The sequence below is a fragment of the Coffea arabica genome, chromosome 2e (assembly GCF_036785885.1).
Source record: "Coffea arabica cultivar ET-39 chromosome 2e, Coffea Arabica ET-39 HiFi, whole genome shotgun sequence".
In the NCBI taxonomy this organism is placed as follows: domain Eukaryota; kingdom Viridiplantae; phylum Streptophyta; class Magnoliopsida; order Gentianales; family Rubiaceae; genus Coffea; species Coffea arabica.
The window spans coordinates 75,731,332-75,758,266 of NC_092313.1; the positions used below are offsets into that span (position 1 = coordinate 75,731,332).

General features: G+C 35.7%; 4 protein-coding genes across 8 annotated transcripts; 3 read left to right on the plus strand and 1 right to left on the minus strand.

Annotated features, from left to right (window-relative positions):
* Positions 1-1,217: 1,217 nt before the first annotated feature.
* Positions 1,218-11,045, minus strand: LOC113728129 (E4 SUMO-protein ligase PIAL2-like). Of its 2 annotated transcripts, XM_072081221.1 has the most exons (17): positions 10,527-10,666; positions 10,198-10,250; positions 9,484-9,556; positions 9,053-9,118; positions 8,003-8,068; positions 7,830-7,912; positions 6,804-6,855; positions 6,655-6,726; positions 5,863-5,930; positions 5,742-5,790; positions 5,511-5,595; positions 5,332-5,427; positions 5,170-5,221; positions 4,928-4,979; positions 3,151-3,267; positions 2,835-3,086; positions 1,218-2,070 (listed from the first exon to the last, which is right to left on the minus strand). In XM_072081221.1, exons 4-17 carry the CDS (start codon positions 9,074-9,076, stop codon positions 1,450-1,452), a joined length of 1,689 nt encoding a protein of 562 aa, XP_071937322.1. In that variant the 5' UTR covers positions 9,077-9,118; positions 9,484-9,556; positions 10,198-10,250; positions 10,527-10,666; the 3' UTR covers positions 1,218-1,449. The 2 variants fall into 2 exon arrangements, with proteins under 2 accessions (XP_071937322.1, XP_027108448.2); XM_027252647.2 differs by lacking the exon at positions 10,198-10,250 and having other exon boundaries at positions 10,527-11,045.
* Positions 11,046-13,022: 1,977 nt separating this feature from the next.
* Positions 13,023-14,608, plus strand: LOC113733244 (desiccation protectant protein Lea14 homolog). Its single transcript, XM_027259505.2, has 2 exons — positions 13,023-13,409; positions 14,001-14,608. The coding sequence occupies exons 1-2, from the start codon at positions 13,207-13,209 to the stop codon at positions 14,293-14,295; spliced, it is 498 nt and encodes a 165-aa protein (XP_027115306.2). The 5' UTR covers positions 13,023-13,206; the 3' UTR covers positions 14,296-14,608.
* Positions 14,609-15,466: 858 nt separating this feature from the next.
* Positions 15,467-20,032, plus strand: LOC113733245 (uncharacterized). Of its 4 annotated transcripts, XR_011841068.1 has the most exons (6): positions 15,475-15,899; positions 16,134-16,219; positions 16,334-16,394; positions 17,250-17,336; positions 18,962-19,112; positions 19,316-19,590. XR_011841068.1 is itself a non-coding variant. In XM_072081223.1 (5 exons), the coding sequence occupies exons 1-5, from the start codon at positions 15,819-15,821 to the stop codon at positions 19,882-19,884; spliced, it is 372 nt and encodes a 123-aa protein (XP_071937324.1). In that variant the 5' UTR covers positions 15,467-15,818; the 3' UTR covers positions 19,885-20,032. The 4 variants fall into 4 exon arrangements, 3 of the variants coding, with proteins under 3 accessions (XP_071937324.1, XP_027115309.1, XP_071937323.1); XM_072081223.1 differs by lacking the exons at positions 18,962-19,112; positions 19,316-19,590 and adding an exon at positions 19,828-20,032 and having other exon boundaries at positions 15,467-15,899; XM_072081222.1 differs by having other exon boundaries at positions 18,962-19,590.
* A 2,282-nt stretch (positions 20,033-22,314) lies between these two features.
* On the plus strand, positions 22,315-23,625 carry LOC113733246 (late embryogenesis abundant protein At1g64065-like). The gene has a single exon (XM_027259509.2). The coding sequence runs from the start codon at positions 22,625-22,627 to the stop codon at positions 23,291-23,293; it is 669 nt and encodes a 222-aa protein (XP_027115310.2). The 5' UTR covers positions 22,315-22,624; the 3' UTR covers positions 23,294-23,625.
* Positions 23,626-26,935: the final 3,310 nt, after the last annotated feature.

Here is a 26,935-nt window from a genome sequence, read left to right on the forward strand (position 1 = left end):
TCTAATACTTCGTGATTTGAACTAATTTTAAAAAGCGACGACAATCATCTGAATTAATGGCTTTGAAATACACACACTTCTTTTGAGAGTATTTGTACTGGAACCAAACAAATTTTTAGTTGATATACCTGTTATACTCCTAGAGTTATAATACAGAAAAGACCCCTATGGTTAAGCAAACCTACAGAAAAGTCCCCTATGGTTTTAAATCATACAATACAATATCTCGTGATTTGAACTAATGTGAAAATTGAAAAAAATTATTTAAATTAACAAGTTTGAGGTTGCTTGACATGGAAAATAATTTTTTAAATCAAATTTTCAGATGATATACTTATTAAACCCCTTAGAACTCATAAAATTTCCAAAAAAATCCAAAACTCCCAAATACAACTCTCCTTATTTCTATACATAAAATAAATAAATAAAAATTTTCAAATAAAACTCACCTTATTTCTATGACAAAATAAATAAATAAAAGCAACATGTAACCATAGGGGGCTTTTTTGTAAATTGGGTTAACCACAGAGGGTTTTTCCTTAAATTTGCTTAAGAGGATCATTGTTAGAAAGTCTTTTATTACCTATATATATATATATATATATATATATATATATATATATATATATATATATATATTAGGGTAATTGTGTCATTTCGTCGGCCTCCATTAGTTTTGATAATTTTCATTGCTATTTCAAATTAGTTCAAATCATGAAGTGCGTATGATTTCAAATAATAAGGAGTTTTTCTCTAGGTTAGTTTTACCACAGAAGACTATTTTTGTATTTCACCCTTATTAACACGTGTATCTGTATTAACTAGTGCTGGACGTCCGTTTTGAAAAACCCTTTCTTCTCGTTCTCATCCTTTGATGACGTCAGCAGGTTTCATGAGAAAATGAAATCCGCATCGTTTTTTCCTCAATGCATGACATGAGAAACATATTTCTTCTATGGAAAATAGGTGAAACTATTTTATTTTGAGAAAGTAAAGCTGTACAGTCCACCGTCTGACTACAGAATAGGCCTTGTTAACCAAAAAAAAGGGAAAGAGGAAGCTCTAAACTAAGAGCTACTCACATTAGAACAAAACTAAAGTCTAAAATGCACGATACAGACATGCAAAGCAGCAGAGTAGCAGGGCCAAATTTAATTAAAACGGTAAAGATGTAGGAGACGAGAGGAAAAACAAAAGACAGGAAATTGAAATTAAACTTGCAACAAAAACTGTAATGGGCTCTTTGTATTCAGTTCTAAATGAACGATGATGGCTAAATATGTATTTATTTGTAAGCTATTAAATAGAAAAAACAAAAACTGTAGAGTCTAATCTGTTCATTCTGCCAAGATCTACACGTAACCATACAAGCCTATCTCACAGCACACTCCCACGAATGGCTGCTTCAGCTCCTTAACAATGGATTAGTCGAATCTACAAACTACGCTTTTATGACTTCTTCGTTTGAGAAGCGCTTGCACTTCTATCAGCAACAGCATTGGTTATTGGCCCACGAATAGATACTGCACTGAAAGGGGGTCGCGAAGCTTGTGCCCGCAGTGTTGGTTGAATGCCAAACTGTTGTAGTGCAGCAGAATAAGCCTCACCTCTAAGGCCACCCCTCATCCTATTTGTAGGCCTCCAATGTGCTGATTCACCATCAGCTGCATCTAACGACTGCAGTTCATCATTTCTAATTCTTCTTGCCTCAACGACCACTGTTGAATCAACCATCATAGAATTCATCCTCGAGCTTGCTCTTGGTGTTGTGAATAGAAAAGGAGCGTCTTTTGGTAAGCGGGCAGCTTGATGAACAGCACTGCTGGTTTGGATTGTCGCAATTCTTTCCCCTGGTTCCATTGGAGCGGGAACTGAACTGCAGACCACACTCTCAGTGTTGCTCAAGGCTTCACCTGTGTTCAAGTTTGAAAGACTCCAGTGCTGTTGAATTTGCTGCTTGAAGGACAGCCTGGTTGAGGAAATGTTAGCACCTGAGCTTTGTGCATGAGGAGGACCATCTTTTTGAAGAAGCTGGACAGAATTGTGATGAGAGCCATTGTTTGCTGGACCCTGTGATAAAGTAAAACTTCATAATATTGCAGTACTGAAGATATACAATGAGGAGGAACAAACAATTCACGCTGCATATATCCAATAATAATCTACCACTTAGCAAATAATGGTACACATAACACCACGTAACAACAAAGCAAACTTCCTGAGGTAACAAGTAGATAGAACATTCGGGACACTGTTGCAGGAAACCTTCACCAACTAGAAGTGTCAATCTAGTGGAGGCCTGGTCTCAAGCCAGTATGCCTACAGTTATGATCACCGAATTATCAAACCTAGCCATGAAAATATCAGTCTCTGCCCATCTATTTCTCTAGGTGGAGAAATAAATTAATCACCATCATACATTCTAAAGAATCATGTTGGGGCATTCCAAATGGATTCCCTGGAATTAGCCATTCACAAAGCACCCAACGTACCAGCTTCTTTATCAAGTCGTTTTGCGCTTGTGGACGGTGAAAAGAGGTGCTGCTACATGTAGAAGGCTAGGCATCATTCTTAACCCTTTCATTCTAATGATCTTATCCATAAAAATCACAGATACCCATTTTATAGATCTTTTAGTTAATATCAAGAGTTAAACATAAAATACTATGGTCATACTAGACATTGTTTTTCAGTTCTCTCATTGACTAAATAATACCCATGCTCGAATGAAGTTAAAAGAGGAGCAGACTCCAATGTGGTTGGGGTAATAAAAGCTGGTAAAGAAACACGAACCAGAATGTTCAACTTGAAAAGACAGAGGAAGCTATACATACCTTGATGTTAAATGCTGAGCACAGCACATTTAATGGGGGCTTCTGTGTGGGCACAGAAGTTCCAGCAGCAGAAACAATTTCATTGTAATTCTGCAAAGATGTGCTTCTGTCTGTTGTAGACCTACTCTCATCATTCTGGTGCCCAACTTGACTGTCTCCAGACATTTGAGAGGGATGGTCCTTGTCTTCTTTCCATGCTCCATTTGCTGACATAATAACATTAACAACCTTTTCTTCTGCCTCACTCAAGACCTACAAAGAAGCAAATGATCATCCATCCAAAAAAGTAGGCTAATGAATGTGAAATCTGACTGACCTTTACAAAATTCGGGTCGATGCATATGTCCACATAGCAAACTGGCTGCTTGCAATGAGGACATTCCCAAGAAGGTCTCTTTGAGTTGATCTCCAGGAAGTTGTCATAATCAAAGCACTATTCATGCAAAGAAGTTTCAAAGAAAATATCAGAAAAGACTTGACTATTAGCCATAATATTTGTTACCAGTCCTTTGGACATCGAAAAGTCACTGGTGCCAATTACTATGCAGTCATAAACCACAGAATATGAAGGTAATAGGTGGATGCTCTGTACTGAAGGTCAACAGGTTCATAGAAGCTGCAGCTATGTGTACTGCAGAATTTGGAATTCACAGGATAAAAAATGATAAAAGAGAACGAACTACTGTTATTATTTACTACGTTACGGCTGGATCAGTTAGCTCCGAGATGATTGATGCCTTCCATGTTTTATTTATCTCAGCCTCTAAATTTGTACAAATAAAAAATAAGAGAGACAGAAGAACATTAAGCTTTACAATATTTTGGGTAACAAAAAAGTTAGTCCCTAAAAGTATTCAATTACAGCCAAGTTAGTTTATAATATTTTAGTTTAAACAAATGACAGAAAAGTCTTTTAGTGTTGAGGTGTCTTTTAGCAATCCTAGAAGCATGGATATACCAGTTTGTTTTCAATATAATTCAGTACACAAGCTTTGAAGAAACTTGGAATAATCTTCTTTGTAGTTCATAATCAATAGTGAGCCTCCATTGTATCTCTCCTCCACGTCCGATTTCCAGAAAGCCACAGAGAGGTTTCTATGGTTCGTAGATTTTTTCTTAGTTCCATTTTGTAGCTATAATCTTCTCTTTATGGTTTCCATTAGATGACACTCTGTTCAACAAAAGTTTAGAGCTCTTCTATATAACCAGGCTCAGGTTCATTTTGCAGTTCTCTTTGCTAAATTTTTACCTTAATCTTCTCTTTCGTGGTTTCTATTAGTCAAACTTTGCTGAATCAGTACTTGTGGCTGTTTTCAATCAATAAGACTCCAGATAAGTTTGACGGTGTCAGTAATCCTCAGAAATGAGTCTACTTTTGGAGAAGTCTGACACAATCATTATATATGAAACTATCTGCTGTAGCTGACTAGAAATTAATTAAAGACAAAACCAATGAGGAGCTTTTTTGAAGACAACTTGATGTCCGTGAAAGAAAACTTAATTAATACCTCTAGATGGTAAGCTCAGGAGATTAAAACATACTAAATGAATAGGCACGGAGCTCAAATTGTGGATTTAACAGAAGAAGTCAGTATTGAATCGGAAACTGGAGAATTAGGATTATGTGGCCCATCAGCGGACAAGGTGTCTGCTCCTACACAAGCTCCATGCTTGTCTGCACCAATTGACACAATGTACAGGCATCTGAACGTAATACTGCAACATAATTACGCTATCTGGATGTCAGACTTGAAGAATAGATTCTTATTTGAAATGTTCATGATATGCAGTTACTAAGACAAGGACTGGCTAAGGTAATCAGTTTATCTATTAACTCTCAGGCCATCAGTCTAGAGCTCACATGCTTGGGCAAAGGCATCAATGGGAAACCATATACGAATTATTAAAATTCATATATAAATTGTTTATGGGTATACATTAAGCATACTTCCATTACTGTACGAGTCAGAGCTATAAGATGCCTGGATCATCTTTCCCAAAACATCTCCCATGTGTCCACACATGTCAGTGCTAAGCGCATACTCGGAGATAGTACAGTACTTTCACATCTAATAGTAATATCGCCAGCTTACCTGAAAGTGCTTGCAGAGTTTCCCTTTCGCAGGCATTTTTATACGAGATTTGCTGATTAAAAAAGAAAATTGGAAGGAAAATGAGCTACATGGTATTCATGAAAAAGGTCAAAAATTTAATTCCAAAGATGAAACATCAGTCATAAAAACTTCACCCCTATCAGGAATAAACTCTCGTTTGAATATATTGTACAGAATAATGTTACTTTTTGATCTTTAAGCTAGCATATGAGAAAACAGACCTTATGGGGCAGTTGAGTGAAATTCTCGATGACATCTGCATGGTCTGAGTTTCTGATAACATTAAGAAAGCAACTTAATGTCTCAGTTCATAATTAACAGAACAAAGATACATCAGATTGATTCTGATAAGCCCCAAGAATCCTACTGCTTCAACTGGTTACCTGAGTTAGTTAAAGCAATTGGCTTTACATCTTGCAGCTCCAGCAGATTAAAAGATTGTGTAGTAGTCATCACAGCAATGACAACAAGATAATTACCTGCAGAATATTTCTTCAAAAATGGGAACAAGAATGGAAGACTTCCTACCAACTTAAGAAAGAATACAAGTTTTTGTGCGTACCCTTAAATTGACCAATGGCTTGCAGACAATTAACTCCAAATTTAAGCTTTCCGGTCACGTTTGTAGGAAGTTGAGGCCCTTTGTCCTGGCATAGAGACAAAGAGGGAAAAAGGAAAAGAATGCACCACAAACTCAATAAAAAAATGTGCAATGTCATTCAGATCATCATAAGTGTACATTACATGTAAGAAAAACTCTTCAACATAAAGGCTTGGTTAGAAATAACCAGACCATTGATACAATAGTCCTTCCTTCTACTCCTTGTCCATTTAAAAGGAAGCTATCACAAAACACAAACGACAGTGAGAGAAGAAACATGTCTTAAAAAGAATAACAACAATGCAGGTCATACTTCGCTTCTGCTGGAGTGATGATACAGGCAGATGTCGCCAAGTTGTCTACGTGAACTACAAGTAGGTGCTGCATAGAATTTGAATGAGTCATTGGATAGAAATGAATACGAGCTCCAATTGTTGCTTTCTTTGCAAAGAACAGAGAAAAGATTAAAGATGACAGCATGAAATGTGATCAAAAGGAAATAATGGCTATTATTAGACAAGTTCAGTGCCTATACATGTTGGGTATTTGTACATAACAATACTCAAAGAGGAAGAAGAAAGTCTTAAAATGTCCATCGACAGGGAGATCCAACGAGAACCCACTGGAGTAATTAGATGTTGCAATAAACAATTTTGGACTCTCAGAAATATTCTATATGTAAACCTTCTAAATCTGTACAACAGAAACATACGAAATATATTTGGACAGCATATGTCATGCATAAGCAACAGTGTAGCTTTATTTGAATATCAAATATAACCCAGAGGTAAAAGTCTTCATTTCTCATCTTAAGACAGGGCTTCATTCACACCCACTTGCCGCTTCCCACTTCTTCCTTGTCCCTTCACTCATAAAAGAATATTGTTTTTCTGGCTATAACATTACTCTTGTTCCTTTTAAAAGGTTAGAATCATTTATTTTGAACCTTTTCACTTTAAAAAGGAAATACAACATGAAACAAGATGAAGTCGCAATTAAGAAAAGACTCCAAACTAACCAACATCAAGGTTTTAGAGGATATGACAACTTTTAATTATTCACTTTACTTAATAACATAATGTAAACTAATGCAACGTGAACTTACTACTTTTTCCTGCTTTGGAGATATTGTACCCCTTCTGATTGGGAAGTTGGCCACACAAAATCTATACCCAGACTGCAAAGGTACAAACTATTAAGTCTTGCTGCTACATGCCACAGAATCATCTTCTATGATTAAATTTATGAACCTACCTGCAGTTGTACAGAAAAAAGCAATCTCTCTACCTTCATGTTTGGGTAGAATCTGCAGATAAGAGATACCCATTACGAATTTCAATATTTGCATTATGCCTAAATAACTGTGAAAGTTATATATTGTGATATATCACGAGGCAGTGAGTAAGCAAATGTGAGAGGGAATAGATATGGATAATATATGCACGTGCACACGAGTATAATAAGTAGTGAAGGATAAATCTCTATTTCCGGTTGTGTTATGCCTGTTACCATTTAAGGTTAATGCAGATGTTAAGTAATGGTTAAAATCAGAATGTAAAGATTGAGATTCATTCATCTATTGATCAAGGCAAAAAATACCTCTAAAGAGACTTTCCAACAGGAAAAGGCAAAATTAAATTCTCTAATTTTTTTAACTTAAATGCACTAAGGGAAGCTTTCCTTCAAAATTTTATGGACCACAAGTAAAAACTGAGGGCAATGACATCGATCTTCCTTTATGGCAAAACTATACACAAATTATGTCTCCATGGCATCCGAAAGTGGCCTTTTATCATCCATAATTTATCGACAGTGGGGGCAATGACAGAGATATGCATTAATATTTGGGCCAAGGACCAGAGTCTTTAATATTCAAAAATTCCAACCGAAAGAGAAACAGACTAAGCAGATAACATCGAAAGGCATAACAATATCGCTTTATTGTTGAACTTATTCTGGAGTAGAAAATAGAAATGGTAACTAAACAACATCCAACTGTGTGTTTAGTGTATCAACTTAGGAAGGTGCCAATATGAGCAACTCCATTTACAAAACAGCATTCAATCCAATGTCAATTATTTAAGTATTCTTCTGCATGTCCTATGAATACTTAGTTAATATGATGCAGAGATCAACTGTTGAAAACTCATCTTAGGTAACTTTTCTCATGCATATGGAATGTGTTGGAAACACAATATAGTTAGAACTGCCTGAGAGGACATTTCACTCAAATTACAAAATTCCTTTGTTGTGGCACAAAGCAAAGGATGATGACTTGACCTTGACATTACTGCTGACACCCAGTAAGAGGCATGAGCTGGTTCAATGAGAATATACTCAGGATCTGAGAAGGATTTCATGGTCTGATTATTCACCAAAACAAGATTCAGATGCATGTCATATCACTGTAGTTCATTGCGTCCAATGAATAAAACACATAATTTCCAACTGACCTCCTTGGCAAGTTTTAGGAGATCATCAGTTTCTTGATCAGAAAACCACTCAAGCTTACAAGCGCACTGAAAAAAGATCATCATAGTTGACCATATCAGAAGTAATTTAATCTCCTTCTTTTAGGATGAGGATATATCTGAGAGCTTTAGCTTGGCATTTCATCCAAAACCAAAGTATACCAAAAAGAAGGAGGAACAGTACAAAGGATAAGGTATCATTAAAATTCTCAGATGCATAAAGCTTTATCCAATTTACAAGACCCCTGGCACAAAGTGAACGTTCTATATAACTATGGATGTGGATCCAAATGCTCTATGTCTGGCAAGTTATACCATCTAAGAAGCAATTGATAGTTGTATGTCACACATACACAGTGTGTATCCCCACACGTATAGATAAAAATAGTGTGATAAAAATCACTTGAAATATTTTAAGCAAATCATGGGTTAGTGCTCATTTTTCATCCACTTGGCTATGATTATTATGTCCCATAATGTATTGAAGATCATTTTAGTCTACTTTTCTATTTTAAAATGCAGAAGCAGGAAAGGGTTCCTCATATGTAATGTATGAATGGAAAACCATAATTACAACATGAGCATTGTGTAACCATACATAACAAAGATCATTTTAATCTACTTTTCCATTCTCCACATGAAATAATAGAGGAGATGAATTTATCACGCTACCTATTATAGCAGCAAGTTTGTGAAGTCCAATGCATGAATTACTTCTGTGAAGATTAAATGTAGAAACTACGGGGAGGATAAGAAATTAAATGGTCAAGTCAAAAGGGAATAAACTCCACACAAGTGAAGTAGTTAACCATCATCCAAGTACCTCAAAAAAGAAAATGTATATGGAAAAAGAATTGGCTCGGATCTAAACTATGGCAACCTAAGTTTATACACAAAGAAGTATAGTAATAATCTTATCCAACAGTACAAAGCAAACCAAACATGAGCTGACAAAATCAGGTTTCTGAATGCAGAAAGGTTCAGACATTCGCTTAATTGCTTTCCAGTGAACAGAATAATTGCCTCTTATACCTGAATAGACATTGTGAGCATCATTAAACCCACTTGGACAGCCAAATTATTAGGAGATCCATACACCTGGATGATCACCAAGAATATGTTAAATTACCATGTTATTTAAGTGATTCCATACTAAAGAGGACAGATAAACAGAGAAAGCATGTGTTGAAAATGTAAAGAAGGATGAACAAGAAAAATGGCTGTGATTTTCCTTTCATGACTTATAGTTATCTATGAAACATTGTTTTTCAACTTATGAAAGATTTGCTTTACCAGAAAGGTCTGTCAGTCTGTAATTGGCAATGCTGATCAGTTTAAATCACCAAAGAGTTAAATGTAACCCCAGATGAGAACAATATGATTTATAAATTAGAAAGTTAGTCACCATTCCAAGCAAATGGCTTACCTGATTTACCAAGATCCACTACTTAAGCATGACTTACCTGTTTCAACAGTGGGGGTAAATCGCGACATCTCCTGGGGACCTCATTGTTTGCAACTGCATGGTCAATACCTCTGCATTTAGCAATAGAAGGGATCAGTCAGCAACGACAGTGTGAAACTAACTAGTAACAGCACATACTGTGGATTGGCTATGTTAGATTTTCAAACATTTCAAGGCAAAACACATCTCAAACAACCAATCATTTAGATTATTTGGCCTTGATTAAGTAAAGATCAGCCACATATCGACTAAATATGTCATGAACACAAACCTACGTGGCAAATATATGCTTTTGAGCAGGTTTTGCATTTGTGAAATAGATAAACTGGATGCATTAACTTTTCAAACAAAGATAAGTGCAGGTTTCAAACAAGTAGTCATTGTAACAGTTTTGCAGTTAAGTAAGATAAATCAATCATGCAGAGATTAAACAGAAACATAGATTATTAAGTACATGCTTGTGAGTTGATGTTCTACATTTGAAATATATCCCTGATAATTTGATATGCCAAGTACCAGATCAGTTTACAAGAGAAATCCCCAAGTGTTAGTTGCTTTCCACTATCTTTGAAAATTTCTTTCCGTGTAATCAGCTGCTCACTCTCTCCCTCTCTCACACCACAACCATCCTCCGCAGCTTCATACCCACAAGCACCCTCCATTCCAAAACCAAGAGAAGAAAAACAAAACAAAAAATGAAGAAGAAGAAAACCTGTTAAAACCTCCTAGCCAGCTTCATAGTGATTGAATAATCCTCTCATAAAGCTATATCGAATTCAAAATGAGAGCACTTTAGTTGTCTAATAACAGGATAAGCACGTGAAGATATCAAAGCCACCATCAATTTGTTAATAGATATCAAGAACTAAAACATTCACGTATCTGAGATACCTCATGACAATAAAATCCCACATTCAATTCCATGAAATAAAAAGCAAAATTGAAAAAAAAAAAGAAAAAAAGAGTAATCAACTGTGTTCATGATCACGAAGCAAGAGTAGTAGTTACAAAGCAAGGAAAGGAGAGAAGCGAGAGACAGACTTGGCCAAGGAGAAGCAGAGGTCGGCTAGTAGAGGAGGATTGTTGAGGAGAACCCCAGCATCCAAATGCATGGACATCAAGTCCACAACCTTAGCTACCAGGATCGACGCTGCCCCATCCCTGGCATCCGGCAAGGCTTTCACCACCCTGCTGCTGCAGGTGGTGGTGGTGGAAGGTTCCCCTGTGCAAGGCTGCTGTTGCATCACTCCCCACTATATCTCTGTCGCTCTGGATTATTAAGGCTGCAATTTTTTTTCCTTTTTTGGTTTAATTTTCTTAAACCTGGTTTGTTTGCGGCTGATGTATAACTGGTGTGGTGAGTGGTGGCAGAGCTGTTATGATTTGAATGAGGCGTTGGGTTTATGTGAATTCTGGGACGGAGTCTGACAATTAAGGTAAGCAGTCCTTACCGTCCTTTTGGTCTTCTAGAGACCATCGCCAGCAGAAAGCCAACGGTCAAGTTCCTTCCCATGCGTTATCTCTCTTTCGTCTTATCCTCCGACAGACAACAAATGTGAAGACACATAGGTTTGTTTGGATTGCGGTTTATTTGCCAAAATATATTTGCTTACATCATCATTACAATTTCCAACGCACCTTTTTATCTTCCCAATTATCCTTTTATCTCACATACATCACATCACAAAAAGTACTACAGTAAAAATATTTCTAATAATTCACAATCCAAACAAAGTGTTTGGATAAGAGATTGTTTGAAATGTTTGGAATAATTACCCGTGAACGTACATTATACACAAGTATTGATGACTAACGTACATTATTTTCCTGTTTTTATTTTTGTGAAGCATTTAGGCAGCTTTTTTTTTATTGAAAAATTACTTAAGAGTGAAATTTGTTTTGGCAGCTACATATTTTGAGAAAAAGCTGCAAAATATGATAGAAACAATTCATGATAAATATAAAGTGTCAAATTCCAATATGATTCTTTCAAATTGAAAGCTAATGTAAATTATTTATCATCTTGAAAGTTGTACATCGAGTCTAATTCTCTTGCTTTTCATATTGAAGTTAACCCAATAAGACAAACATATGTAAATGACTCTAAAGCGAGAGAAAATTTAATTGATGACCTGAAATTTTTTTTTTAAAAAACGAATTATACGAGATACACAAATCATCTTTAAAGCATACGACTTAGTAAGTTTTGCCGAATATAATATTTAATTACTTGAAAAGTCTCTTTTATATTGTCAAGTTGCAAATAGTTAGTTACTAAGACCTAATTATGAGTCGGTACATGGGAAAATTTATAAGTAATTCTAATCCATGCAATAACATTTTTTGGAATCTGCTGAACTTGAATTGGTATTTTCGCCGCCACAATTATTGTGAAGAGACATCTTCAATAATAAGTCTTGGACATTTTATTTGTAATAGAAAATGTGTGTATAGATAAAAATAGACCACACTTAAAATCGAGCCAAGTTACATTTGTTCAGGTTGACTCCGTGGTAATACGATCAGCTAAGCCTTATTTGGCCAACCCGGGAGCTACCACTGTTCATGGCCATTATGGGGAAATCCTATATGAAGGAGATATCTGGCTCTCTCGCTAGTTACTTTGCCTTGTCGTTTGGGTGTCCTTTAAGTTAGATTCTTGGTGAACCTTGCTCAGATTCTGAGGATTGACCTCTCTCAGCAGGCCCAAATGTGCTCCCGTTACTTTGGATCAGCTTTTGGAATCTTCCATTCTCACAATGCTCCACTAGTCAGAACGGGTCGCTTTTATGTTAATGTTTAACTCCAAAACCAAATTTTTTTTTTTTTGGTTACTGAGCAGTGAGTATTGATTGATAAATTGATATACAAATGAGCAACACCTGGTTAGCTTTAGCAAACGGTTTTCGAAGTAATGCAATTCGGAACATTGATAGCATAGCCATCTTCAAATATTTTTCTCCACCAAAAATATTGTTAAGATGAAATTGCTTTTGTCAAGAAAAAAATAATCAAAATAGTTCAATGGTAGTTCAGTTCCCATCGATTCCTCTTAATTCAGTTGAATTACCTCTCAGAATAGATTAAAGTAAGAGTAAAGTAGATAGTGACGGTTGACCAAAAAAAAATAAAAATTTGCCCCATTAATGATATGAGATTAAACCGCTTCTTTACGAAGGATTTGTGTACCATTTCTTATCCTAATATTTATTAAATTGTAATATATTATTCACGAATATTCTATTTTAATTGATTTTATTGTCTTTTTAAATTCTAGAATATAAAATATCACAGACTAAAAAGTAAAATTTAACTTAAAATAGGCTTTTAATGAATTTTTAGTTATTCTTTTAATTTAAAATATGATATTTATGAAAAATATATCATGCTTTAATAAATATTGAGACAGAAAATAGTAGAAAAAGAGAGACGTGTTTCTGAAAAATTCTCTTGGTAGTGTGGCGGTACCGACCAATGGGACACGGACCCAAGAACGCGGATCACCCACACGTGCCATATCCGCATCAAAATGGCTCTCTCAATCAAAGCTCTAAAGTAGTACCAGCACGACATTGGAAACCAGCCACGCGTTTCCTCCAGCGATCATATCATATGCCACATATATATCTGATGAAAAGTGTAGTTGGCTGATATTTGATTAAGATTGGGTGATTGATTGCAGAAAGAAAGAAACAACATTAGAATTAGAAATAGAATCAGAATGGATTTGGTAGATAAGGCAAAGAATTATGTAGCAGAAAAGGTGGCGAACATGCCGAAGCCGGAGGCCAGCGTTACCGACGTAGATCTTAAAGGAATTAGCCGGGAATGCATCACCTATCAGGCTAAGGTTTCCGTCAAGAATCCCTATAGCGCCCCCATTCCCATCTGCGAGATCTCTTACGTTCTCAAAAGCGCCACCAGGTTTTTTTTTTTTAATTTTCTTGTTGAATAAATTACTTCTTCTTCTTCTTCTTCTATATATATATATTGTTACTGCTCTTCCGGGCGGGCGGTTGAATCATGTAGTACTAGTATGATGCAACTAACGTTTACCGATCCTACGGCTTTTTAACTTTTACAACTATTCTAAGTAGTATTTGGTGGTATATGCTACTTTGTTTATGAAAGTTATTTTTTTCAAAAAAAAATATGAACTTTGTTTAGAAAAGTTTTAGCAGTATCAGATTCCCACTTTTATTTTGTCATAGTACGTGTTAGTCAAATAGATGGCTGCCCCTTAGAACAGTCCTCGATGGTCTGAGAGGAGAGAAAAGGGAATTTTTCTTCAATCAATCAAGAAAGCCTTAATGTTTCTAATGTATTTATTTCTTTTGGCAAATTTTAATTACTAGACATTGAAAATTTCTGATTGATCAGGCATCTATCTAGTCAATTCAGATGTTAAAAAGTGCTACAGTACGTGTTGAGTGTTCTATGTGAACTTGGAATAATCCTGATGACTGGATTCAATTCAATTGCCTGATGTTTTTTGGGCTTGTTTGTTTTTGAAAGGGTGATCGCGTCTGGTAACATACCGGATCCAGGGTCGCTGAAGGGGGATGAGACGACCCTGTTGGAGGTTCCGGTGAAGGTGCCGCACAGCGTGCTGTTGAGTTTGGCCAGAGACATCGGGAGAGATTGGGACATTGATTACGAATTGGAGCTTGGTCTCATCATCGACCTCCCTGTCATTGGAAACTTCACCATTCCCTTGTCTCAGAAGGGCGAAATCAAGCTCCCTACTTTCTCTGACTTGTTTGGTGGTGGTGGTAAATCCAAGGATGATGACACTGTTGCTGAATGCTGATGATAAGTGAAAGTGAAAGACCTGCTTGCAATTTGATCAATAAAGCAGATAGATGCATCTGGGCTTGGCTGATAAGATGTTGCTATTATTAGTCAATAAATGGGATACTGATTTGTATTAGTTGCAGCTTATGATCCTTTGTCTTACAGTCGATGATGATACGTTATTAGTACTTGCGCCCTTCCTTTTTACTCATGGGCATGGCAAATTGGGAAGGCAACAAGATGGTGAAATTAGCGAGTAATCTTCCTATTCTCTGTACAATTGCCCTGGAACACTATCTTCTATACGAGCACCTGAACTTGCCAAGTCACCAAGCATGTTTTAATTTGCTGGATTGAATTCTTCCCTGCTTTCATATGAACATTGATTCTATGCTTTGGGCGCACATCGATTGTAAAGGCCACACCATTAACGTTATGAAGGTGCTGTGTACGCTTGGTTTGGTTAATTGCGCAGTGTAACAGAAAACAAAATCAAGCCATTATTATGAGTTCAAACTACTATTGGACACGGGATTAAAAGTAAGATTAATCTTTTATATGTTGACAGTGTATATATACACATATCTATATTAATATTTTATATGTTAACGGTGTATATATTGTCATTGTTAAATCCATGATACAAGTGCATTTAAATTTAAAATTTAACTTTTGCGAACGGTGTTTGGATGGTAGAATATTTGGGATAATTTTTTGAAAAAAAAATACTGTGGTATTATTTTTATGTGATGTATATGAGATAAAAAAAAATGGTTGAATAACGTGGTGATGATATAAACAAATATATTTTGACTATTAATTCATTATCTAAACAAAAAGTGAGTGTATAATTAGTATATCTTCTTAGGTAAAAATAAGGGTATTAAACAAGCTTAAACACTCTACTCAAGTTTTTTTAAAAAATTTTTATGAGTATGAAATTGTGTTCAAATTTAAGTTATTTACAAGTATAAATAAGGATATAAACAAGCTCAAACGCTCTACTCAAGGAATTTTTTTTTGGAATTTTTTTGAGTTTAAAAATCTGTTCAATTTTAACTTATTTACAGATAAAAATAAGGGTATAAACAAGCTCAAACACTCTACTCAAGGTTTTTTAAAAAAAAAAAATTTATGAGTTTAAAATTGTGTTCAATTTTAACTTATTTAGTACTATTTATGAACCCAAATTCCAACCAACGTGGCTCGAAACGTCTCTCGTTACACGGTGCCATTTAATTCCGTCGTGTTAAGTCGCTTCCATTACTGCTTCTGAAGTCCAGATCCAGTTTCGACCTGTGAGCTGCGAGTTGCGAGGGGTCCAATACAGGCTTAATTTCTATATTTCATTTGACTTCTCAGTCTCAAATTCTGGGACATTTTATCTACCAATTATTTTATTTATTTTTTTATTAAAATCAGCTAAATCTAGCGCCATCACTGATCTTACTCTCCAGTCTCCGGTGCTATTTGCAGTACATCTTTTCACCGGAAAATTGAAATTAAAAGTTAAAAAAAAAAATCAAAAGGTAGAAGAAGATGGCGAACACGGCGTGCTTTATGATAGTCAGCAAGAACGACATCCCAATCTACGAAGCTGAAGTCGGCGCCGCTCCCAGGGTACTCTACTGTGTCCTATTACCTTTTTTCTCTCTCTCTCTCTCTCTCTCTCTCTCTCTCTCTCTCTCTCTCTCTCTCCTCTCTGTGGCACCGCAATCTCAAAACTTCGCATAATTCTTGTACAATTTACTTTGGCAATCTGGAATAGCTTCGTCGTTGATAGTCATGAAATTTAATTCGATTTTTTTTAAAGATCCTGGTTATAATCGCCTGACATTTTTTCAATTATGGTAGAAAGAGGATGCGGCACATCAGCACCAGTTTATTTTACATGCCGCGTTGGACATTGTCCAAGACCTAGCCTGGACTACCAGTGCCATGTGAGAGATCACATTACAGTTTTTTGGTTTCTCTTTTAGTCGATTGAAATTAGGATCGTCTTTTTTTTTTTTGGTTTAAATTTGTCATGTTTTTGTACTTAAATTTTGCGGCAGGTTTCTGAAAGGAATAGATAGATTCAATGATCTGGTGGTTTCAGTATACGTGACTGCTGGTCATATCCTACAATTTGTTTTTATTTTTTGCCATTTAAGCTCGAGTTTTTGTGGTTTTAATATATGGAACAGAATTTGATGTTGATTTATCCTTCAATAAGCCATACAAGTATTGCTGAGTAAAGTAAGATTCTCTATAGTAATTTTCCCACAATAGAAGTGGATGTCATTCGATTTTGCAATGCCATAGGATTTATTGGAAACCTTTTTGCTAGTTCTGGATTGAAAATTTCTTAGCCTCTCAAAAAACTACACTAAAACGAACCTTCTTTGCTTGTTTTTTTGGCCATTTTTGCTGGAAATCTAGTTTAGCAGAGGCTGCTCTCCAGTCTGCTGATACTACAAAATTTGCTGTCAGCTCTGGATAACTTTGACCCCGATTGATTTGTATTTGGATTTACAAACTCTTGCAATGACCAATTTTGTTGGAAGACTGGTTTATGGATGAGCTTACTTTACATGCGTATGTGATCTGTGCACTTTTTACAGCCTCAGTGATGTTTTCTTTGATGTCTGATCAGTTCGTACTATAGTCTAGTTTCATATGTACAGCCTTGCGTTGCCAAAACTTAGTGATTCTTCCATGGTTTAATTCCCATTGGAAGTTCTCTCTTATGCAATAGTCATTTTTGCTGTTTCCCTTAATTCTTACATTTTGCAACCATTGGAGATTCCATTCGAACTTTTATATCAGAAGCGCTGAATGCCTATTAACCTTGATTTTTTTATTTATAATTTCTAGTTGGGCACAATATCCAATTTGCTTGTGTTGTCTTCACAAATTTGTTTCGATTTGGGTGTTTGAACTGAATTTTGTATAATACCATGAGTATTGTTTCTTTGACCTAAAAGATTACATACTCGACTGATGCTGCTTCACGACTCTCGTAATGATGATGGAATCAAAAGCTTCTTCCAAGAGGTTCATGAGCTATATATTAAGGTATAAAAGTCTTCTTCGTAGTATATATAATGCCACTTTGTCCAGCTTGGATGCTACTATAGTTCTAGATCCTAATTTATATCTGCATACTGTTCTCCTGTTGGCAATTATTTAATGCAAATGAAACAAAAATGGTGATTCACCAATCAAGTTCAATGTACTTGCCCAGAATGAGAATTATTAGTGGTTTGGGAATCATCAGTTTGCTTGTTGAAATGTAATCTGTCATGTTTTGACCTTTGAGTTTATAAGATTGTGTACAATCTCACTGTCATGGTTGTTCGCCATTTGTCCAGTTTGAATCTATTTACTGATTTTTAGCCTTCAAAACAGTGTTTTTGACCTTCATGGATGCCCATATGCTGGTCTGTTGTTGACACAGGGCAAGAAATTAATGGAACTTGAATTCAATTTCACAAACTAAGGATGCAGCCTTTACACTGAGCTCAAATGCTGTGGTCTCTTTCCTTTTCTAGAGTTCTTATCCAAGAATCCTAACCAGTGCCTTTCCTACCCTCCTAAACTCGATCTGTTTGCATACTGTTTTTACAACACAATGAACGGACAAGATTACAATATTGTGGGTGCTATGTGCATGCTCATGCGTTTTGCACACACACACACAGACAGACAGATTTGGTTTACTTTTTAGTTGAAGGATTGCAGATTATGATGGCTCTGCAGCAGGTATTTTCATATTGGTACTTTGAGTTCAAGTTTATCCATGAATTATAAGTGTAGGTCATGTGAGGAATAGCTGATGTACTTATGTAGATATGTTCTGAGAGAAGGGAAAAGGAAAGTTCAGAGGGCAAAACAGTTTGAAACTTGCAAACTTCTGCTCACATTCAAATTCATGTGCAACTTCAACTGGAAAAAAGGGGGGAAGGAAGAAGAAGCATATTTTAGGTACTCAAGGGCAAAACAGGTTGACTCTACTAGAAGATTTTCCAAAACCCGTAAGGACCTATTGAGAGTGCTAACCCTGTAAGGCCTGATTTGTGGCATCAAGAAATAAGAAGCTTCAAAATTCTAGATTGAAAAGTTTTACTACCTGTCAATTGCAATGCATGCCCTAGTTTTCCTCTCCTGAGCTGGTGAACATACACTACGTGGAAATCAAAACTTAATACAGGCTGGAAAGTCAAAAAATGGAGCTTTTGAAACAAAAAGTTTTCTACCTATAAATGATGGTTCAGCCCCTATCCGTTGTAGTTGTGTTGTCTGCATCCATACACTTGGAAACAGTGGAAGTAGCTGAAATTATAATCGAACAAAATAAAGTCGTAGTTATTTGCAATATTTTATTGTAATGTACTTTAATTGGGAAATCTTTGTTGCAAGAAGCTGCCTGGAGGCCAAATGCTTGCATGTGGTTTTTTTTTTTTTTGGTGCTTGCTGTGCTGTGCTGAACTACTCTGTCACTGTGTAGAGACCAAGTTGTTTTTCTAGTAACACCAATAGCTGAATATGTTAAAAGACTTGTATAGGCACTCAACATATCTGATTTTCTCATGCTGTAAAAGCATACATCTTGCTACTTTTTGATGAATTTTCGGCATTATTTTGTCTTCAGAGTTTTGTATGTCTCATGAACTTATAGATGGCACATGTAAAAATTTCAGACTCTCCTTAATCCACTTTATCTACCTGGATCTCGCATCACATCATCCCATTTTGATACAAAAGTTAGAGCCCTAGCGAGAAAGTACCTTTGAAGCTGTGTTCATGGGTTGGAGGCAAAATTTACCAGAGTTTCTTGCTCCAGAAGAGAAGGTTTTGGTTTTAAAGTTTCTTTGTGCATCTGAGAATCTAAAGCCAATTTTTTCTTTTGTAGCTAAAATGATTGATATCTTAGATGTCTATTGTAGCCAATGACAACATTGAAATATCTAAACTTTTGCTTACGTTAGTTCATGTTTGTTTTAGTAAACCTATGTATCAGCAGCCTAAAGCTTTCTGTTTGTTCAAACTATCAGCAACTCAAAGCACTTTCCGATAATAAGACACTGGAGCAATGCTTGGTTTTCTTTTTTATGTCTTCCTCAAGCCCGTGTCCACGCAAGCTGCAGGGGATAAAAAGGGGACAAGGTGTCTGCAGATTTTTGATGTATCGCCCTTGCGGACTTGGTTGTAGGAATGCATAACTTGTATAATTTCCATACATGGTGGAAAAAGTATGGTAACTTAATTTAGCTTAAATGATTGACTGGTGGATTAATCCACGAAAATATTGATCTTATTCCTTGGCCAACATGGTATATGTTCTGCTACAGGTTTTTTTTTTTTAAATTAAATTTTTTGGTTTCGAGGGAGCTGAACTGTTGATCTGGGTACTGGGAATTAGAAATAGAATGGTGCGATGCATTCGAGAGTAGCTGTCTCCCAAATAAAGTAGTGTTTATGCAGGATTGAGGAGTCATTTCCCTGTTCTCTATCTCTCTGTGTTTTGTTATTATTTCTTTTTTGTTTTTTCTTTCTCTGCTTGCAGAAAGTAGCTGGTATTCTTGAATCCTTGGGATCTACCCGCTGTGACTTTGTTTGCTGAAGGAGAGATCTAAAGTCCGAACTTGACGAAGTGAACCTATCTGCGTTTCACACTTGCAGTTGCTTCATTATACAACAAATTAAATGTACAGAAGATAACTGGGGCCACTTTGAACTAACGATATTGATATTCAGCTATGTTGCATGAATTAAGCAGTTGCCGTACATGTTTCTAGTGCGATGTGGCAAAGCAACTTCAGAAGACCGCCGTCACCTCTTTGACAAAATTTAGTGATCAACAATGGTGTTGGGACATTTGTTCGTCACAAAGGTACTGTGGCCAGCCTTTCCTTGTCAATCGAGATGTTTTAATCGCTAAAAAGAAAAATAAATTTGGAATGCCGAAAAGTTTTAATCTCACACAAGTCCCAACTGTTAGGTACAGCATTAACACACTATCATCATCATTGCACTTTTATCGGTACACGCATCCAACTGCAAGCAACCATTTAATTTGCAATTATTTGTAAAACGGAGATCAATTTTCCTTGAAATCTTTTAGACCTCGGATTTATTGCCCCACAACCACAAGACCTTTGCAAATTTGAAATAGTAGTAGCTTTTTACTGTTGCATTTCTAGGTCTTGATCCCATTAAGACAAAAGGATCTAGAGCTTACCCGCTAAAAGAATCCACCAGAAACTTCCGATTCAGCACTTTCTGACCATTAATGAAAACGAATCAATTAAGAAATAATTGCAGTCATAGAAGGAGGTCTGACTCTTAGATATTTTGAGGGCCTGTTTGACAAACAAAATTTTGACCAAACTTATCTTTTATAAGTTTTTTAACAACTTTAATTACAATAATATAAAAAAATTCCTCAAAATTTTTAAAATATACATTTCAAAATATTCAAAAATTTTGTCTATAACTTTTACAATAAATTATAGTAAAATTTTAAACAAATACCTAAAACACTCATCTGCTAAACACAGGCCAAGTTTCAAAAGGAAACAGATGACAACAATAATTATGGTGGAGTATTATTAATAATCTATCTTTATTCTCTCATCTCCTCAAGATCAAGAGTCAACCGGGAGGTGGTGGTAATCTATGCAATTGGTCTACCCTTTTACAAAGCGTGCCTAAAATTTCCTGTAAATCATCCTTAGTTTACGAAATAGTAGTTAACGTACTTGAGAGTTGACACTAACAGCGTGCCTAAAATTTCCCGGCGTGCTAAAATTGACTGCTTCATATGGTTCTTGGTTGTGGGAAATCTTTGGCATAATGATGTACAGTTGGAAAAACTATGCACTTGTTTTAATACTTGGATTTATTTTTGTACACGGCAATTCACAACCCAGAAAAAAAAAGAAAAAAAGAATTGTAGATGGAAAGAAGTCGCTACGTAATCTGTGAATCTTGACTGACTTTTATTGTAGTTTATTGCAAGTTCAATTCAAAAGGATACATGACAATTCAGCGGCTTTTTTTTTATATATATAATTTTTTCACAAGCTTCTTAAAGCAAGTTTAAAAAAATATCTGATGAGGGAATCGCTTCTAGAACTTGGGTTGCCTGAAATTCGTGGCAAATCCTCATTCTAATTTCTAAGTGTACATAAAAAGGTCAGCTTCGGCAGTTCGTATTGTTTGACCACTTCACAATTGCTCCAGAAAAGTAAATAAATAAACACACACACAAGCCCAATAGTTTGAAACTAATTTAGACTAATCAGGAAAAATGCGTTAAAAGTTGTTTTCCGGCGTACGGTGGTCAATTTGCGGTACTTGTTGAGATGGGAATTACAATAATATGATAAAAGTAAAAGCAGATTTTTAGGGCTTCACAAATTTCTTTTGTTCCTTTTCAAAATCAAAATAAGAGAACGAAAAATCAGGACCGTGCCCATGTTCCCTTTATAGAGTTGCATTACTACGTGCTTTCTGTTGATGGGCCAAACTTACAGGCTTTGTTTGGATTGCATTTTTTTGGATTTGTTTATAGAAAAATTACTGCAGCGATTGATATAGAATTAATCTTTCCTACATTGACAGTGTATACACTATCAGCGTCGGGTGAATGACAACTATGCACAATTTGAATTTAAAATTTAATTTTTGCATACATGTCATGAATCTAACGATGATAATGTATATACCGTCAGTGTAGGAAAGATTTACTCTTTGATATATGTAAGATAAAAAGATGGTTGAAAAATGTGTTCATGAAATAAGTGACAATTTTTCTTTACAATGTTAATTGCTTTCCAAACAAAGCCTTAACATCCTTAATTTTTAAAGTCGCTAAACCAAAACATTCTCGACAACATATTCATTATTTATTCATATGTTAATTTTGTGCTTGTATCTACCGCTATTTTCCTCCCGAACGAGCAGTTTTAACTTTTCCGCATCATTTCTTCGTTTTCTTTTCATGTTGGCAGGACATTGTCCTCATTTTCTCTTAAACGTCTTGGAGAAATAGTGAGCGCTACATATGTTAGCACTTAGGAATGATTTTGAGTATTGCATTTGTAGTCTTGTAGACAGCAGTGTGTTAGGCCGATAAAGAGAGCTTCCTTGAAAATCTCATTCCCTAATAAAGCAGGGACAGCACTACTATACTTGCTGCTGATAAGCCGAAAATGAGCCCAGAGTCAACAGTCAACACTGGACAGCGGGGTTACCAGTATAAATGTAAAAACATTAGACAGACAAAATGTCCCGTCTCCCCCTCCAACCCTCCGTAACAAAGCACCGATCACTTCCAACTAATTAGTAATTAGTGCCCCATGGGTGAAAGGGATCAGGTTAGGCCGCTAGCTCCAGCCTCAGAAAGACAAATCAGCGATGATGAAGAGGCCACCTCGTACTTCAAAGGAGCCAGCAAAAAAAGATGCATCAAGTGCTGTGGATTCATTTCTGCTCTCCTCCTCCTTCAAGCTGTAGTGGTCATAGTCTTGATCTTCACCGTTTTCAAAGTAAAAGACCCTGTTATAAGACTCAATGGTGTTACGATCGATAAGCTTGAGCTAGTGAACGGTACGAACGGTACAACTCCAAAACCTGGCTCCAACATGACCTTAACCGCTGATGTCTCCGTCAAGAATCCCAACTATGCAACTTTCAAGTATCAGAACGCGAGCACCAGTCTCTTCTATCATGGCATGTTGGTCGGCGAAGCGCATACCCTGCCGGGGAAGTCCAAGGCTAGAAGAACCTTGCGGATGAACGTGACAGTCGATTTCATCATGGATAAGCTACTCTCTTCTCCCATGTTGAAGAGTGATGTGGGTTCTGGTTTGCTTCCCATGACTACTTACACGAGAGTTGGTGGGAGGGTGAACATGTTGAATATTTTCAAGAAACATGTTGTTGTGAGGATGAATTGCACCGTTGCTGCTAATATTACGAGCAGGACAATTCAAAGTCAGGAATGCAAGCGGAAAGTCAAGCTCTAGATGGTACTTAGTTGGCCTTCCATTTTTTGCTTCCGTTACATAGTAGTGTGTTCTGTACGGTTATTAAGGATTGATGTTTCATCATTTTAACTGCTACACGGGGGAAGGATCGGATGGTACGATAGAGGAAGTGAAAGTGAGAGGGTTTTTTTTTGTTTGAAACCCCACTTACACAAAAAAAATAATAATAATAAAAATAAAATCATTGTAACTATATAGATATACCAGGTTCTATTATTTTGCTTTTTTTTTTTTTTTTTACATGCTACAGATGAGGAGTAATATATATGTCTACATGTTACAGATAATATAATTTTAAAAGTTATAGACTAGTTTTAGTTATCAATTTTTTAAATTAATTTTTATTATATCTCCTCATTCCTATGTTTTGGATACTTCCAACACCTGATTTATCGACACTTATGATGCAAATTCTTAAAGATTCTAAGCAATGCAAAGTAAAGATTTTAGTACGTTGGTCTCAAACTTATCGTTGTATTCGTGGTACTATTAGAATCCTTTTTCTTTTTTTTTAATGTTTGAATACATGAATTTGATTCTAGTAATTCCCACCTCCATGCAAAGAATAAGCTTTGATACGTCTATTTGCTCAAAATACATATTGTTGAGATCGATAAGATTCAATACAAAAGCATTCGACATGATATACATATTCTAACACTGGAAAGCATTATAAATTGTTTCTTAAAAAGTAGCGGTAAAATCACCATTGCAACTGCACTGAACATTCGCATTAGCTCTTTCTTCTTCTCCTTCATTCTTTTTCTCTCTTTCCCCGAAATATAGAAACATAATATAATCAGTTGCATGGAGCCATTCGCAACATTAAATTTCAACAGTCCACCGTCACTGGAGAATATTGGGCTAGCTTTTCACCTGATGAATCATGAATTGGTCGGAGCCTACCTGAATCTGATTGTACCTACATATCACTGATCAATGACCAAAAACAATCTTGATGAACCACAAACCAACCAGTGTGAACCATGCTCATGTTGATGGGAATTTGAGAACGAAATGCAGAAAATGGACATGACGGCAGCATATATATGAGACCTTTGGCATCTGCCCTATTTTTGTGGGGTTAGATTTTGGACTTTGGAGGGGTTTCATCATTACCTATTTTAATTTGTTTCTTCGAGCTAGGTAGACTCAGAAGTTGGGTCCGTCCAATAAATGCGATGAACTCTTCAACTGAAACTTCTTCTTCATCAAAGACATTTTTATTATTGTGACTTGCTAATCCTCCAACAAACCAAATGGTAATCCAATCGTGGCTAGCTTGCTTTTTCTGCCGCAATTTTATGTCATTCATTGTGATCAGCAACTATATGTATCATGTGAAATATGGAGTATAACAATATCATGTGAAAAATGGTAATCATGTCGATTTGTTTGGATTGCATTTTTTTTTAGATTTTTCGTAGAAAAATTGTTATTGCGATTTAATATATGTGAGGTAAAAAGATGATTAAAAAATGTGTTCACGGAAAACATAATAATTTTTCTTTAAAAAAATTACTTTCCAATAATAGTGACTAAATAATAAGACTTTGGGGTCGTATTCTCGGTAATCATGTGAATTATGAAGTTTTGAACAAAATAAAATAGTAGTATTCCAGCAGTTATTATTACTGTATTTTGACAACACATCCCTACCATATATTTATTTGTTTTTGTTGGTGAGTGTGTGCTATCAAATCCAAAGGGTCTATTGGGCTGATGTGAGAGTTGAAAATGGAAATGCAACTGACTTCAAAAAGGGTTGCTCAAACGATCGAGTGTAGTTTTACTAATTAATTATAAAGTGTCCCTGTCGTGACCGGTGGTTCAATTTAGGGATCAGTAATTTGCATTTTGTAATTTGAGTTGTGCAGTATGATCAGAATCAGGCCTAGTTTCTTTACAAGTACGTCTTCATTTTTTTTTTCCTTTTTTAATTCATCTGATATGTTCCGCCCGCTGTATGATTTGTCCAACTTCAGTATGCATCTTGAATTCTCATCAACATTCCCTTTCCCGGAGCCTCCCCGAACCATCCAATCCCTCCCTCCCTGAATATGTAAAGAAGAAGAGCCCTTCACGGTGTAATCCTGCACAAACTCTTCATGGTCAACAAGAATACTTTCGACGGGGTCGATGACTTTTTTCCTTCTTCAATGACAAAGGGGTCAATGACATTTTACTCCCTGAACTGTGGAAGTAATTACAATACTTGATCACCTTGAATTAAAACAATATGCACTTCATCTTCTTTTGAAAAAATATATATATATATTTTTTGGCTAGAGCACAGAATAAGCACATACAATTGGGTAGTTAGGCTCACTAAAAATTTCATCACTCACGAAACTTTAATTTTAAAAAAAAAAAAAAATTGGATTTTTTACCAGACACCTAAACAAACGGGCCACCACGGAATAGAAGAATCCTTAAAAAAATTAGAAATTTAAGTTCTATTATTTGGACTGTGAGGGTACCCATTTTTTTTTTTTTTTTTTTTTTTTTTTTTGCTTTTTGTTTTGGGGGCTCTTGCCGTTATACTTGGTGCGCCGATCGAGTTTGAAGTTTGAACAATTGGAGCAGAATGAAATTCTCTATTTCTATACAGTCGCTCTTCAATTTGATGGTACTTGGTTGAGTTCATCATTCAACGACTAACTTTTAACTTCAGTTGAGTTGAATATTGAAATGTCACCAATTGGGCCATCTTAGAGACAGTGTCTTGTACCAATGGGGATCCAAAGTTAAACCCGTATTAGAATATACTAACAAAAAGGCCCAAGAGACAAGTCCATTTGTCCTCCGTCTCCAAGGGACTAAAGTTTTTTTGTGTGATTTTTTCAATTTTTTTGGCTAATTTATGTGCTTTACCTTTGAGAATCAAAACATCAACAAGATTAGTCAAACCTATATTTATTTAGATTCTTCATTACAAAAAAGAATATTTCCTTTTGTGTTAGAGAACAATAATGCAATTAAAGCAGCATAACTTTCTTATCCTAAATTCTACTCTTCCTCCTTTATTATTATTTTTCTTTCTCTCCTACGATTTAGTGGGAGTTTGCTCCTCTCCTATAGATATCTAGTGAGAGTTTTCTCTATTAGGGATTCCTAATGCGGGTTTTCTTTAGCATTTTATAATATATTGAGTTTGAAACAGTTAATTAGCACATCCAGCAGTCAGAAATATGAAAATATGTCACTTGGGGGTGCAAGTGTTTTACTTGACTTTTGAGTTTTTTCCTTTTTTGAAGCTCTTCAGTCAGTGTAATTTTTTTTTAATCACTTTCTAGATTTGAAGTATCTATTTTTCAAATTTATTGTATCTGTATATGTTTGGACGTAAATTCTGCTAAAAATTTATGATAGTTTATCAAAATAATTTAAGTAGCTAGCTAGCATAAACTTTTTATTTCCGCCAAAAAAAAGATGATAAATTAAGCACTCTTCCCGTAATAAATTGCATCCTATAAAATGCATAAATATATATATATTCCTGCGTAATTGGTCAACTTGAATAATTAAACTAGTTTTCTTGTTTTCCGGAGGCGTTGCTAATGCAAAATGCAGTCAACTGTCTGTCCATGCACGTTGAACGAAGCAATTGAATATTGAAAC

Bases quoted from the DNA above. Each gene is read 5' to 3' on its own strand.
- LOC113733246 (XM_027259509.2), top strand. From the start codon at position 22,625: ATGGGTGAAAGGGATCAGGTTAGGCCGCTAGCTCCAGCCTCAGAAAGA.
- LOC113733245 (XM_072081222.1), top strand. From the start codon at position 15,819: ATGGCGAACACGGCGTGCTTTATGATAGTCAGCAAGAACGACATCCCA. The intron at 15,900-16,133 runs GTACTCTACTGT...CAATTATGGTAG, and splicing joins AAGTCGGCGCCGCTCCCAGG to AAAGAGGATGCGGCACATCA. The intron at 17,337-18,961 runs GTATAAAAGTCT...TAAAAATTTCAG, and splicing joins TTCATGAGCTATATATTAAG to ACTCTCCTTAATCCACTTTA.
- LOC113733244 (XM_027259505.2), top strand. From the start codon at position 13,207: ATGGATTTGGTAGATAAGGCAAAGAATTATGTAGCAGAAAAGGTGGCG. The intron at 13,410-14,000 runs GTTTTTTTTTTT...TGTTTTTGAAAG, and splicing joins GTTCTCAAAAGCGCCACCAG to GGTGATCGCGTCTGGTAACA.
- LOC113728129 (XM_027252647.2), bottom strand. From the start codon at position 10,729: ATGCAACAGCAGCCTTGCACAGGGGAACCTTCCACCACCACCACCTGC. The intron at 9,557-10,526 runs GTCTGTCTCTCG...TGCTAAATGCAG, and splicing joins CTCTGCTTCTCCTTGGCCAA to AGGTATTGACCATGCAGTTG. The intron at 9,119-9,483 runs GTAAGTCATGCT...GTGATCATCCAG, and splicing joins TACCCCCACTGTTGAAACAG to GTGTATGGATCTCCTAATAA.